This window comes from Primulina tabacum, chromosome 3, assembly GCF_025594145.1.
Source record: "Primulina tabacum isolate GXHZ01 chromosome 3, ASM2559414v2, whole genome shotgun sequence".
Classification (NCBI taxonomy): Eukaryota; Viridiplantae; Streptophyta; class Magnoliopsida; order Lamiales; family Gesneriaceae; genus Primulina; species Primulina tabacum.
The window spans coordinates 38,007,225-38,021,589 of NC_134552.1; the positions used below are offsets into that span (position 1 = coordinate 38,007,225).

The 14,365-nt window shown below is 39.3% G+C and overlaps 1 protein-coding gene across 1 annotated transcript; it reads right to left on the reverse strand.

The window, feature by feature from the left end:
• Positions 1-11,080: 11,080 nt before the first annotated feature.
• On the reverse strand, positions 11,081-13,932 carry LOC142538698 (uncharacterized). The gene is made up of 6 exons (XM_075643999.1): positions 13,222-13,932; positions 13,022-13,127; positions 12,662-12,937; positions 12,480-12,541; positions 11,625-11,874; positions 11,081-11,235 (listed from the first exon to the last, which is right to left on the reverse strand). The coding sequence occupies exons 1-6, from the start codon at positions 13,930-13,932 to the stop codon at positions 11,081-11,083; spliced, it is 1,560 nt and encodes a 519-aa protein (XP_075500114.1).
• Between the last annotated feature and the right edge of the window lie 433 nt (positions 13,933-14,365).

Genomic DNA, 14,365 nt, shown 5'->3' on the forward strand with positions numbered 1-14,365 from the left:
ATAAATCTCAAAAATAATCATTTTCTATTTAATGCACGTAAAATAATTAACTGGCGTAATGAAAATTCCTGTAATTTTACCAACTGGATTGGATTGGATCGTTCCCAGGCTCGCTGCAACCTAACTGTGCCATGAAAAATATGCAATAGCTTAAACATGACCAACTATGCAATTTACGTTCAAAAGATGCGACTATGACGCCTAATGACTTCGCATTTAATCATGACTCCGAGCCAACCTGAACCGACACTGAACCGACGTATAGTCATGATTAAAATACGCTGAAAAATCATAAAATAATGTTCCTAAAATGATAGGGTCGAAATCTAGGTGGAATGGAGGCCAAAACACGAAACGCTCTTTCGAGAGTCAATTTGGCACATCGCACCGTAAATTCTCGTACGACCTCAAAAATGATCCGAATGACGAACGGTCAAAAACATGACCTTCCTAACTCAATGAGGCACTGTCCAGTCCATGGCGATTGGCTAAAAGCCAACCAAGAACTCGAACGAGCCTCTGAACCGACACAGCAACTTGATGTAATTTCCAGCAGCAGCGCAACTACAAGACTTGCGTTGGTTTCGAGGCTATCGGCCATTAGGGGAGTGAACCACCGACCAGAGACTCTTACCAACATCCCAAGGAATGATTTGAACCATGGCTAAGGGCCATAGGCTAGCCACAATCCGCATCACACCAAATCTTAACCGAAGGGTCCAACCGAGAGCAACCTGCATGCGTGTGTAGTGTTTATGCTATGATCGATGTCTTGCGTCGTTCCAGTGGCCATTTGATTGACCATGGCACAATCTAGACATCTAGGAGCATGATATGAACCGTGGCTAAGGGCCATAGGCCAACCAAGATCCATACCAAGCAACAAAAGAAACGAAACCATATGCTGAAAAATGGAAGGGGCCGAATGGGGAAAGGGGCTGTTGTGACGTTTTGATTAAAAACCGATGAACCATGGACCAAGCCACCAAAAGGGCAACTTAGTCACGTCTTAGACATGCTAGGGAGGGGATCCAACCATGGATATAGGCCCTTGGGGCAGCCAAGATCAGATCCTTCCTCCATGACAACAAACTGAATTTTTCGAACAACATTTCTGCACCTATGGGGACTTGCTGTCATTCTGAATTTCCAGCAAGCATGGGGCTGGTTTGAATGGACCAACATGGTCATAATGCATCCTACTACATGTATACAAGCTGCCTTGGGAGCCTGGAGTCGATCCAATACCTGAAACTCACAAACCAAAAGAAATCGTGAAGCTTGCCAAGGAAATCGAAAAATTCTGCATGTGTGGTTTCAAAATGTTTTGACTTGGATCTCGATTTTTACTTGAATAAACATGATCATGTACTGAAAAATAAATGATAATATGACTTGATTGAGGTTTGAAAGAAATCTAGACATGCCTGATTTCGTTTCGAAAGAAAACGAACGAAACGACGACGACGCGGCACGGAGGAGGTGGAGCGCTTCTCTTTTCTACCTTACCTTGCTCTCGATTTTTCTCTCTTCTTTTTGGCTAGGTACCTCACAATTTTTCTACTGAAAATGAGTGTGAATTCACTCTGAATTTTTGAAAAGGAGAGGGGGGAAAAATGGTTATGAGGGGTGAGGAGAAGGGTGCACAATAATAGGATCATATCAAGACCAAGTCTTCCCAAATTTGAATTTTGAATTATGGTTTGATATCAAATGAGTTGGTGGATGCTTCTAGGAGGTAGTGGCCGATTTTTCCTTATTTTCTAGTCTAGGATATGTCCATTTATTTAATTAAATTGTGCTCCCAAAAATCCTAGAATTATCCTACTAATTACATGCAAAGAATTGGTCAAAGTTGATGAGTTGGAAAATGAATCTTCTAGCACTAAGGGTGGCCGAAAAATGCATGATAAAATAAAGGAAAATGTTGATTATCTAGTCAACTAATAATCCTTGAAAGCCTTACTAATCCCTTAAATAATTTTAGTGAGCTAACCCCTTAATTAAATAACTTAAATGAGTTCATTTCTTAATCACCTCAAATAATTAAATTAAATCCTCAAACCACTCTTTCTAACTTAAATGAACTTACTTGCTAACTAAATTAACTTCTGGAAATATTTCTCGAATCTTAAATTCTATCTCAAAACTCCAACTCCGGTCCGACCTCACTGAAAATACTGAAATGCTAAAAATCAATCTACTGAACTGAATTAATAAATAATTAACTTCAAATAAATGCATCATGCAATGAAGTCAATTAAATTTAAGAAAACCTAGAATTATGCATGGCTTATACGTCTACTGATTTACGGGTTCTACACCAAGGCTCTGTGCAAACTCTTCCAAAACTCTGAAGTAAATCTAGGGTCACGATCAGACACAATCGACACAGGAACACCATGAAGTCTAACAATCTCTGCTATATACTCTTCGGCATACTGGTTCATGGAATACGTTGTCTTAACTAGAAGAAAATGCGCTGACTTGGTTAACCGATCAACAATAACCCAAATAGAGTTAAAACCTTTCAGCGTTCTGGGAAGACCAGTCACGAAGTCCATCGTAATTTGCTCCCATTTCCATTGAGGAATCGGCAATGACTGCAATGTCCCAGCATGTCTCTGATGTTCAATTTTCACCTGCTGACTAGGCACTGAGAAATAAACATGGCAATATCCTTCTTCATACCTGGCCACCAATAGAGTCTACGAAGATCCTGATACATCTTGGTACTACCTGGATGTATCGAATATGGCGCGGTATGTGCCTCTGTCAAAACATCTCGTCGAATATCATCCCCAATAGGAATGCATATACGACCTCTGAATGTCAACAAACCATCTCTATTCATCCCAAACTCTGAATTACCTCTCTCCTCTGCTCTAGCTCTCATCTCTGTCAATTGTACATCATTGGCTTGCTCTCTACGGATCCTGTCTGTCAATGTAGCCCGAATTACCAACGCTGAAAAGCGAGCAATGGTTCCCGGTACTACCTACTAAAGCTATCTCTTCTCTTTGCAAGTCTAACAACAACGGCTTCTAAATCAAAGAACTCAAAGAAAAACTTGACTTACGGCTCAAAGCATCTGCTACAACATTCGCTCTCCCTGGGTGGTAACTAATCGTCACATCATAATCTTTGACAAGCTCTAACCACCTCCTCTGTTGCATATTGAGTTCTTTCTGAGAAAACAAATACTTCAAACTCTTGTGGTCCGTGAAAATTTCACACTTTTCGCCATATAAATAATGTCTCCAGATTTTCAAGGCGAAAACCACTGCTGCTAGCTCCAAATCATGCGTAGGATAATTCTTCTCGTAGTCCTTCAACTGGCGAGAAGCATAAGCTATAACTTTCCCACGCTGCATCAGCACTGCACCAAGACCCTTCTTTGACGCATCATTGTAAACAACAAAGTCCTCTGAACCACTGGGCAATGCAAGTACAGGAGCTGACGTCAACTTATCTTTCAACTCTTGGAATGAACTTTGGCAATCATTAGACCACTCAAACTTCACAGTCTTCCTCGTCAGATTGGTTAACGGCAGGGCAATCTTGGAAAAATCTGAAATAAAGCGACGATAATAACCCGCCAAACCAAGAAAACTGCGTACCTCTGATACAGTGGTAGGAATAGGCCACTTCTGTATCGCCTCAATCTTTACTGGATCAACCGCTATACCATCCTTCGAAACAACATGGCCTAAGAAAGAAATCTGCTCCAACCAGAACTCACATTTCTTCAACTTAGCATACAACCTCTTCTATCTCAACAACTGAAGAACAACTCTGAGGTGCTCTGCATGAAGCTCTATGTTCTTGGAATAGATCAAAATGTCATCGATGAAAACAATGACAAAGCTATCCAAATACGGCTTGAACACCCGGTTCATCAGATCCATAAAGACTGAAGGAGCATTAGTCAGAGCAAACGACATAACCAGAAATTCATAATGACCGTACCTGGTTCGGAACGCCGTCTTAGGGATATCAGACTCCCTAATTTTCAACTGATAATAGCCAGATCGAAGATCAATCTTCGAAAACACTGTAGCCCCTTGCAATTGGTCAAAAAGATCGTCTATCCGTGGCAACGGATACTTATTCTTAATCGTCACTTTGTTGATTTCTCTATAATCAATGCATAACCGCAAATACCTATCTGTCTTTTTAACAAAAAGAACCGGAGCTCCCCAAGGCGAAGAACTCGGCCGAATGAAACCTTTATCCAAAAGATCATGCAACTGCGCCTTCAACTCTTTCATCTCTGTAGGGGCCATTCTATACGGAGCCTTAGAAATAGGAACCGTTCCTGGAACTAGATCAATCACAAATTCTACATCTCTGTCCGGTGGTAAACCCGGCACATCATCCTCAAAAACATCAGGGAACTCTCTCACAACATCAATATCATCAATATTCAATTTCACAATTCCATCCATATCAACAATCGAAGCCAAAAACCCATCACAACCTCTAAACAACAACTTCTTAGCCTCAAGGCACGAAATAAAAGGAAGAACCAGCGAAGTACCTGAACTGGCAAGCATACCTTCCTTATTACCATCATCTGCAAATTTTACCGTCTTGGCAACGCAATCAATCACTGCACGGTAAGTTGATAGCCAATCCATGCCAAGTACAATATCAAACGCAACCATCGGAATAACAATCAAATCGGCATAAACCACTCGCTCATCAATTTGAACAGAACATGAATTCACAATAGACGTCGGGCACAACACATCTCCCGAAGGCAATACAACATTAAACTGGAGGGGAATAGCAGAAGGAACTATACCCAAAGATCTCAAAAATAATTCAGACATAAAAGAATGAGTAGCACCTGTATCAATCAATGTCGTAGCTATTCTGCCTGAAATTAAAATATTACTAGAGATCACGGAAGAATCAGGATTTATACCTTCCTTCGTCATAGTGAAGATGCGACCCTGCACCTTCTCTTTACCCGATCCTCTCGGACAATCTTTGGCAATATGGCCTGCAGTGCCACATCGGTAGCAAGTATAAGAACCAAACCTGCACTCTCCCCTGTGATGCTTACTGCACTTGGGACACAAGGGCCTCTCTGGATCAAATGGAACTGTTGGTGGTTTAGGACTCGACTCAAACTTGCCTTTTCCTTTGAAACGATCCTTTCCTCTTTGATTCGAACCCTGGCCTCTTTGAGCAATGGCCTACTGTCTCGCCTGTCTCTCTCTTGCAATATCTTTCTCATCTTGCTCGGCCAACAAAGCCTTAGCCACAATCTCTTTGAATGTCACAGCTTTCGACATGTTGATATCCCTCCGGATCTCTGCTCGAAGGCCTCTAATGAAATGAGCACCTTTATCCTCGTCGTTGGAAGCAATATACGGGGCAAACAGACAGCCCTCCTCGAACTTCAGAATGTACTCAGCAACATTCAAATCTCCTTGGCGAAGCTCTAAAAAATCAGTCACCTTCCTAGCTCGAAGTGCATCTGGAAAGTACTTGTCATAGAAGAGATCAGTGAACTCTTGCCACTTCATTGCCGGAACATCAACACCTACTTTGGTAGCATTCCACCATATATGTGCAGCCTTGACTAGCATAAACACTGCACAACCAACTCTGTCCTTGTCTTCATAGTTGAGATGATCAAAGATCGCCTCAAGTGCTTTGATCCACTCTACAGCCACCAATGGATCAGTGCTTCCTGCAAACTCAGGCGGATCCATTCTCTTGAAAGCAGTAAATACCCCATCGGTTCCAACTGTTTGAACCACTTGGTCTCTTCCTTGGCCTCTACCTTGACCTGTACCTTGCATACGGAGTAACTGTTGGATCTGCTCACTATGGACCTTGGATTGCTCTTTCAATAACTTGCCGAAGTCTTCGACAACTCTAGATGAATAACTATCCTCACCCTCTGAAGCCTTTCTCTTAGGAGGCATAACTCCTACAATGTGCTCACATAATACATATCAACCAATAACAATGAATAGATGCAAGAAAAGACATACCCGGACCGTTGAAAGTAGACGAAGTAATATGCATTGGTCCAAAGAACGGTGCTCTGATACCACTAAATGTAACGCTCTGACCCGTTTTAGTAAAATAACAGCGGAATTTAAATAAACATTTCTTTGAAGGGAGGAAGGATTTAAAAATTTTCTTGACAACCACATAAATTCACTTTTTACATACAAAAGTATATACATGATCAATCAAATGATGAAACCAAAATACAAAATATCATTTGTATGATCATGTCCAAAGAGCTATCAAAATATCTTCTTCCTTCCATCTATGATATGCATATGGCCCCGGCTCCAGTCAACGTCCTGGTCCATCGCTCTTATCTGCATCACATGAAATAACTGAAATGAGTATAAAACTCAGCAAGTGGAACTCTTACATAACAATGGATACATAGCATACTCTGTAAAACATGGCTTTGAAAACATTAAATACCATCAACTCTGAAACATGAATATTCTGAAACATGAATATCATAGCAATAATAACAATAACGATGGTATTTCTCTTTTCTCTAGTTTGAGTGATATCTATATAGTATCTCTATCTCTGTACCTATATCCCGTCGATATAAATCGACAACCCTGAGGGATATAAGCCTATGGTCGTTGATCAACTAATTGCATGCAATCTCTGACTATGTATCTATCAATCCATAAAACATTTGAACTATCTCTTGGGCATTTTATCAAACACTTTGCATACTCTTTCTCTTGTCTTCCCTTTTTCACAAATGAGACATAAAATGCCTCCAATATATATAACAAGTGTATCAATACATAATCATGAATCAAATGAAGGGAATAGCACATTAAAACCATTGAAATACCATACATATATTATCATGTGAGCACAAGAATGAAATTCCACTTACTACCAACAAGAACACCTTCAATCTAAACCCTTGGTTGAATTCCTACAACAATAAACCATATATAATACCATCAATATCTCAATAATCAAAAACCCATATCAATTAATCCATAAACCAACACCATCAACAAACCCATATCATCTCCAACACCAAAAACTAAGAATAAACTAGACCAAAAGCTTACCTTAGCTTCCTTGAACCCAAAAATATCTTGATCTCACTTCAATAATCCAACAAAATGCTTAAATCAAAGGAAGGAAATGAAAAGAAAAGGAACCCTAGCTTCCTTGCTCTGAAGAAACCGAGAGAGTGGGAAAGAAATGAGAGAAAAGTGAAGTCTCCACCTATTTTATACCTTAAAACACCAAAAACACGACTTTACTGTTCACAGACCGCGGGTGCGCTAGCCCATGCACCGCGGGTGCGATATGCCTTCCGCAACTCATCCAAAAATTTGAAACAGTAGACCGCGGGTGCGGTCATCTTTTAGAGCGCGGGTGCGCTCTCCACTCTGCGCACAACTTCTCCAAAGATCGCCTCCGAAACGCCTCTTCTCTTCATAATTTGGACAAATGGTAAACTACAAAGTTGTATCTCTATGTCTTTTCTTGAACCTCTCAAAATTTCAGATCATTTGGAGGTCTGAGTAAAAAGATATGCTAAATCTCCCAACATGTGTCACTGGAGGAACGTCGAAACACACGACACACTTCGGGTCACTTTTGGCTTATCTTCCACAATGATTTGAACAAAAATCAAAATAATAAAGTTACACCTCTATGTCTTATCTTTCTAATGGAAGTAGCCTCACCTCATTAGGATCAATATAAAAATTATCATGAATTTAATCGTAACGCCGCTACAATAACAATACACAACATCTATAATCAACCATGCTATAAATCATAAATCGACATTCTTAACATCCAAACTATACTTAAACTTACCCAAATAGCCAATAATCATACGAAATCTTAAACCATACCGTTCACCAGGCTTGGCTATTACACCTTATAAAACTTGTTTCAAACCCAGACATTAAATTCATTATAATACATATGCGGAAGCTATACAATAAGACATCCCGGTTCTTGTCGAGGTGAGGCAAGTCACAAGCATCCATTGGCAAACCAACATTCTATATATCTTCATTATCTGATCCTATAATACATAAGCTACGTGAGTTTACAAAACTCAATAAGTTGGCACTTATATGTATCAATATACGTAGAAGGAACATACATATCAAGTCGTGATCAACAATGAATCTTTAAACCATGTCATACTATAGCATATATTCATGTTAATTTTTGTGCTTGAGCCTCATTAGTTGACCTGTACTACCGTGCTTGCTTTATTATATAGCTACTACTGTGTTGGACGTCAGGGAGCACCTTTGGCAACCCCACGCCCCATGAACATATATTGGCCAATAGGTTTGGTGGACTTAAAACCACCCATGATGTCAACAAACTCTATATCATGTAAAAATCAGTCCTTTTCTTTTCATGTTCATGTTCACGTTTATGTCATAGAACCCATCTTCAATATTCATGAGTTTTTTTTCATATTTAATACATAACAATGGAATATGGTGCTATGTTTTCATCAATAAACATACTAACAATGTACATATAACAATAATCAATGGGAAGAAATTGTAATTCATAATATTACTCAGGTATTACTTCAAGAACATGCCAACTTACTGTCCAAGCATACGAATACTGGTTTGAGACGATTTTTATCGCTCCTATACTGTCAAATACATCAATAAACCAATTACTATGTATATACTAGGTGAAAATCATTCCTTTATTGTCCTCTACATGTAGAACAACTAATAGAGAAGAAAACTTACACCCTTAGGAAGTTCTTATGATGGAGAACTTAATTCTAACTTCAAAATGATGTAAGGAATTAAGAAGGGAGCTTTTGGGAGGAAGATTTCTTGTTTCCTTCGTGTTTTGCTGGTAAAGAGGTGAAGAAATGGTTGGATTTGCTTAGAAAGTCAAAAATTATCTTTTTATACATGAGGCGGCGCCCGGGCATACGTCTTTTACCGCCCGGGCGAGGAAATCTCAGCCCTAAACTTTAAAAATTTTATGCAGGTCCGCCTGGGCGGACATTTTCTATGGCCCGGGCGAGCAACTTTCAGCTCTGCACACTGTTTCATGAAAAATCGCTCCAAAAATTTTTCTTTCTTTCATAATCTGAAACAGTGGTAAACATAAAAGTTGTAGCCCTATGTCTTGGCTTGAATCTTCAACTTTTTTCATGTCATTTGGAGGTATGAGTAAAACGTTATGCTTATTCTCCCAACATGTGCCAGTGAAGGAACGACGATATACACGATACATTTTGGGGCACTTTTGGCTTGTCTTCCACAATGATTTTGAGAAAACCAAAAACATGAAAGTTGTAGCATTACATCTTAGCTTTCTAATGGTTATAACCTCACATAATTTGGATACATATTCTAATCATTATGCTAAAACCCGTGAAAACTGCCATATTTTAATCTCATTTCCTACCAATTTCATTACAGTACTTCTACCTACACATCTTGCTATCACAATTTAGACACATATTCATTCTTAATACACCATGGACAATCTAGAAATCATATCGATACCTCAATCAAAAAGTAAAACATAATGAGCTAAATAACTACATATTATCATTTGTACGAGTAACCGGACATTACAATTCTCCCCTCCTACAAAGAATTTCGTGCTCGAAATTTTACATACCATATAGTTCAGGATATCTCTGTTGAATTTCGTCTTCTCGCTCCCATGTTACTTCTTCAATTGCATGATTGCGCCATAAATGTTTTACCAAGGGTATTTCCTTGCCTCGTAACACTTTAGATTTCCTATCGAGGATTTGGACTGGCCGTTCTTCATACGAGAGATTCGATGCAAGCTCCAATGGTTCGTAATGAAGAATGTGAGAAGGATTGGCCAAATATTTCCGTAGCAAGGAAACATGAAAAACTTTATGAACATTTGATAAGTTCGGTGGTAAAGCAACTCGGTAGGCCCTGTCTCCTATTCTTTCCAAGATTTCAAATGGATCGATATATCTTGGACTCAATTTTCCCTTCTTACCAAAACGCAAAATGCCCTTCAATGGTGATATCTTTACAAATACATGGTCACCAACCTGAAATTCCAATCGACGACGTCGCACATCAGCATAGATTTTCTGTAGGATTTGGGCATTGTGCATTCTTTCTCTGATCTTAGTTACCAATTCAGTTGTCTGTTGTACCAATTCAGGCCCTAATAATTTTCTTTCTCCTACTTCATCCCATGTACCGGAGAGCGACATTTTCTACCATATAATGCATCATATGGTGCCATTCCAATGTTTACTGATAGCTATTGTTAAATGTAAACTCAGCCAACGGTAGTTTACTGTCCCAACAACCTGGAAAATCAATAGTACAGGCCCTCAAAATATCTTCCAATATCTGATTCACTCGTTCTGATTTTCCATCAGTTTGAGGATGGAACGCCGTACTAGATGACAATCGAGTTCCCATAACATGATGTAAAATCTTCCAAAATGCATATGTAAATTTGGGATCTCTATCAGATACAATGGACATTGGGATGCCATGAAGTCTCACTATCTCTTTGATGTATTCTTCAGCATATTGATTCATCGTGTATGTGGTCTTCACCGGAAGAAAATGAGCTGATTTCGTAAGTGATCCACAATAACCCATATAGCATTGAACCCTCTTTGTGTTCTTGGCAAACCAAGAATGAAATCCATCGTGATGTGTTCCCATTTCCACTCAGGAATGGGTAGTGGTTTCAGGAGTCCTGCTGGTCTTTGATGTTCAGTCTTGATCTATTGACAAGTTAGGCATTGTGCAACAAATTGAGCAATGTCCTTTTTCATACCTGGCCACCAAAATAATGGTTTCAAATCTTTGTACATTTTCGTGTCTCCTGGATGGATTGAGTAGGGTGTAGCATGAGCATCAATAAGAATGTCAGTTCTTATCGTTTCTTATTTTGGCACACACAGTCTCCCTTGATGTGTCCATATTTCTTCCCTATTCAATTCAAAGTTTAAATTTCCTTTTTCTTCATCTCTCTGTCTCAGTTGTTGTAATTGATTATCTGCATTTTGTTCGGCCTTGATCCTGTCTGCAAGTGTGGGTCAAACCATGAGAGATGATAACTGGATTGTAGCTTCTTTTGGTATAACATCAATTTTCAAGTTCTGTAAATCCCATAAAATTTGTTCTTGTAATTGCATTGCAGCAATAGAACTGGACTTTTGACTTAACGCGTCTTCAACAACATTGGCTTTACCTGGATGATAATTAATAAAACAATCATAATCTTTCACCAATTCCAACCAACGTTGTTGTTGTATATTCAGTTTTTTTTTGCGTGAATAAATATTTCAAACTCATGTGGTCCGTGTATATTTCACACCGTTCACCATACAGATAATTGCGCCATTTTTTTTAACGCAAATACCATTGCTGCCAGTTCTAAATCATGTGTGGGATAATTCTTTTCATATTCCTTCAATTGTCTTGATGCATAAGCAATGACCTTCCCGTGCTGCATTAACACAGCTCCTAAACCTTGTTTCGAAGCATCACTGTATACCACAAAATCTCCTGGTCCTTCTGGGATAGCAAGGACCGGTGCTGACGTCAATTTTATTTTTAACTCTTGGAAACTATGCTCACATGCTTCGTTCCATACAAATCTTACATTCTTTCGTGTTAAAGCAGTCAAAGGCAATGCTATCTTAGAAAATCTTGCTATAAACCGACGATAATAACCAGCTAATCCAAGAAAACTACGTACCTCAGTAACAGTAGTTGGTCGTAGCCAGTTATTAACAACTTCAATCTTCCTTGAATCCACCGATATGCCTTCTTTTGAGATGATATGGCCCAAGAATGCTACTTGTTCAAGCCAAAATTCGCATTTCTTCTATTTGGCATACAAATGTTTATCTTTCAAAGTCTGCAGAACTAATTTCAGATGTTCTCGATGCTCCTCTATAGTTCGTGAGTGGATAAGAATATCATCTATAAACACAATCACGAACTTGTTTAGAAATGGCTTGAAAATTCTGTTCATTAAATCCAATAAAGCAGCTGGCGCATTCGTTAGTCCAAATGGCATTACAAGAAATTCATAATGCCCATACCTGGTTCGGAAGACAGTCTTTGAGATATCATCTGACTTTAATTTTAATTGATGATAGCCTGATCGTAAATCAATCTTCGAAAAGATAGCAGCTCCTTGTAATTGATCAAAAAAATCATCAATTTTGGGGAGTGGATATTTGTTTTTTATTATCACTTTGTTCAACTCCCTATAATCAATACATAGACGAAGGGTACCGTCTTTATTTTTCACAAATAAAACAGGTGCACCCCACGGTGAAAAACTCGGTCTAATAAACCATTTATCAAGTAACTCCTGTAACTGTTCTTTTAATTCTTTCATTTCTGTAGGAGCTAATCGATAAGGAGCTTTTGAGATCGGATGAGTTCCTGTCACAGTATCAATCACAAATTCGATCTCCCTACCTGGGGTAAGCCTGTTACATCACTAGGAAATACTTCTGGGAATTCACAAACAACATCTGTATCTTTTAATTCACGAACATGTGGGTCAATAATTAAAATAGATGCTAAGTATCCTTGACACCCCTTCTGTAGTAATTTACAAGCCTTCATACAAGAGATTATCCGAAGAGGTAAGGATATACCTTCACTTGCTACTGTGAATGGTTCAGCTCCTACAGGTGCAAATTTGATCATCTTTATGCCACAGTCGATAGTAACTCTGTACTTCGAGAGCCAATCCATTCCCAATATCACATCAAAATCAGTCATCCTCAGAACTATTAAGTCAGCATACATCCGATGGCCTTGAACATATATTGCACACCCTCGCACAATCTGATCTGTCTGTAATTCTTGCAAAGAAGGTAAAGCTATGGCGAGTTGTGTCTCTGTTGTACTTGCTGTAATGCCCAGTCTGCCTACAAACGATTCCGAAATAAAGGAAAGCGTGGCTCCTGAATCTAGTAAAACAATAGCAGTAATACAAGAAATCAAGAACATACCAGTGATCATCGATGTATCCGCATACACTTCCTCTTTAGTCATGGAGAAAAAGAATCCCTGTACTTTCTCAGAACTCCCTGGACAATTCCTGGCAAGATGCCTTGGCTTTTTGCAACGATAACAAACATTGGAACCTTGCATACATTCCCCGCCATGAAGTTTGTGACATTAGGACAAGGTGGTCTGTCTTGTTCTTTACATGGAGGGGGACCCTTGCCACGAGGTTCCTCCAATCGAGTACCCCTACTATCAGTATTTTTGCCTTGTCATGTTCCTTGGCTCCTTTGAAAGTACTGCTGCCTTCGTTGTTTCTATTTTTGTCCATGTCTTGCTCATTCTGTTCTGCCATAAGTGCTCTTTCTACTATCTCTCCATATGTAAAAACCTTCGACATCCGTACATCTCTTTTAATTTCAGAGCGAACTACCCGCATGAAGTGTTCGTCCTTACTTGTGTCATCATGTTCAATATATGGTACATATTGGATTCCAGCCTCGAAGTGTTGTATGTATTCCGCCATTGACATGGTTCTTTGCTTCAGATTAAGGAAATCACTGCCTTTCTTGGCTCGTACATCTTTACTGAAATATTTGTTGTAAAACGTGGATTTAAATGTATACCATGTCAATGGTATCGCAGGTAATGCCACCCTTGCACTCTCCCACCATATTCTTGCATGTTTTGTTAATAAAAAGATTGCACAAGTTACTTTGTCAGCATCTTCCATATGAAGGTAGGAGAAGATGGACTCCAACGACTCAATCCATTCTTTTGCTACTGCTGGATCGGTGCTTCCCATGAATTTCGGAGGATTCAGACGTCGAAATCGATCATAAACATATGTTTGAACAGGTCTTTGTCTGGGTAGCATGGCTTGTGCGTGTGCCTGCTCATGAGTAGTCTGTTGCATCTCAAGTAATTTTTGTATCTTCCTCCATGGACTTTCGCTTGTTGTTGGAGCAGCTGAGCAAAATCATCTACAGGTCGTGGCGCACTGCCCTCACCTTCGACTGTTGGGGCCTTGTCCTTAGATGACTCTCCTTCGTATACTTTACGTTTAGGTGGCATCGTCTTTTATCCTAACCTACATGTAGGATATGTAAAAGCACATAACTTAGCATAAACTATGGAATACAAAGATACTAATTCGTTTAGGTGGCATCGTCTTTTATCCTAACCTACATGTAGGATATGTAAAAGCACATAACTTAGCATAAACTATGGAATACAAAGATACTTACTTGCCGAGTTCCCCATGTATGGATGAAGTGCAGTGTCTTCCCTCTCGAAGAACCGTGGGCTCTGATACCAACTAAAATGTCACACCCTTACTCTATACTTGA

Bases quoted from the DNA above. Each gene is read 5' to 3' on its own strand.
- LOC142538698 (XM_075643999.1), bottom strand. From the start codon at position 13,932: ATGCAACAGACTACTCATGAGCAGGCACACGCACAAGCCATGCTACCC. The intron at 13,128-13,221 runs GTAAAGAACAAG...CGTTGCAAAAAG, and splicing joins TGGCAAGGGTCCCCCTCCAT to CCAAGGCATCTTGCCAGGAA. The intron at 12,938-13,021 runs GTATGTTCTTGA...AATCGTTTGTAG, and splicing joins GGATACATCGATGATCACTG to GCAGACTGGGCATTACAGCA.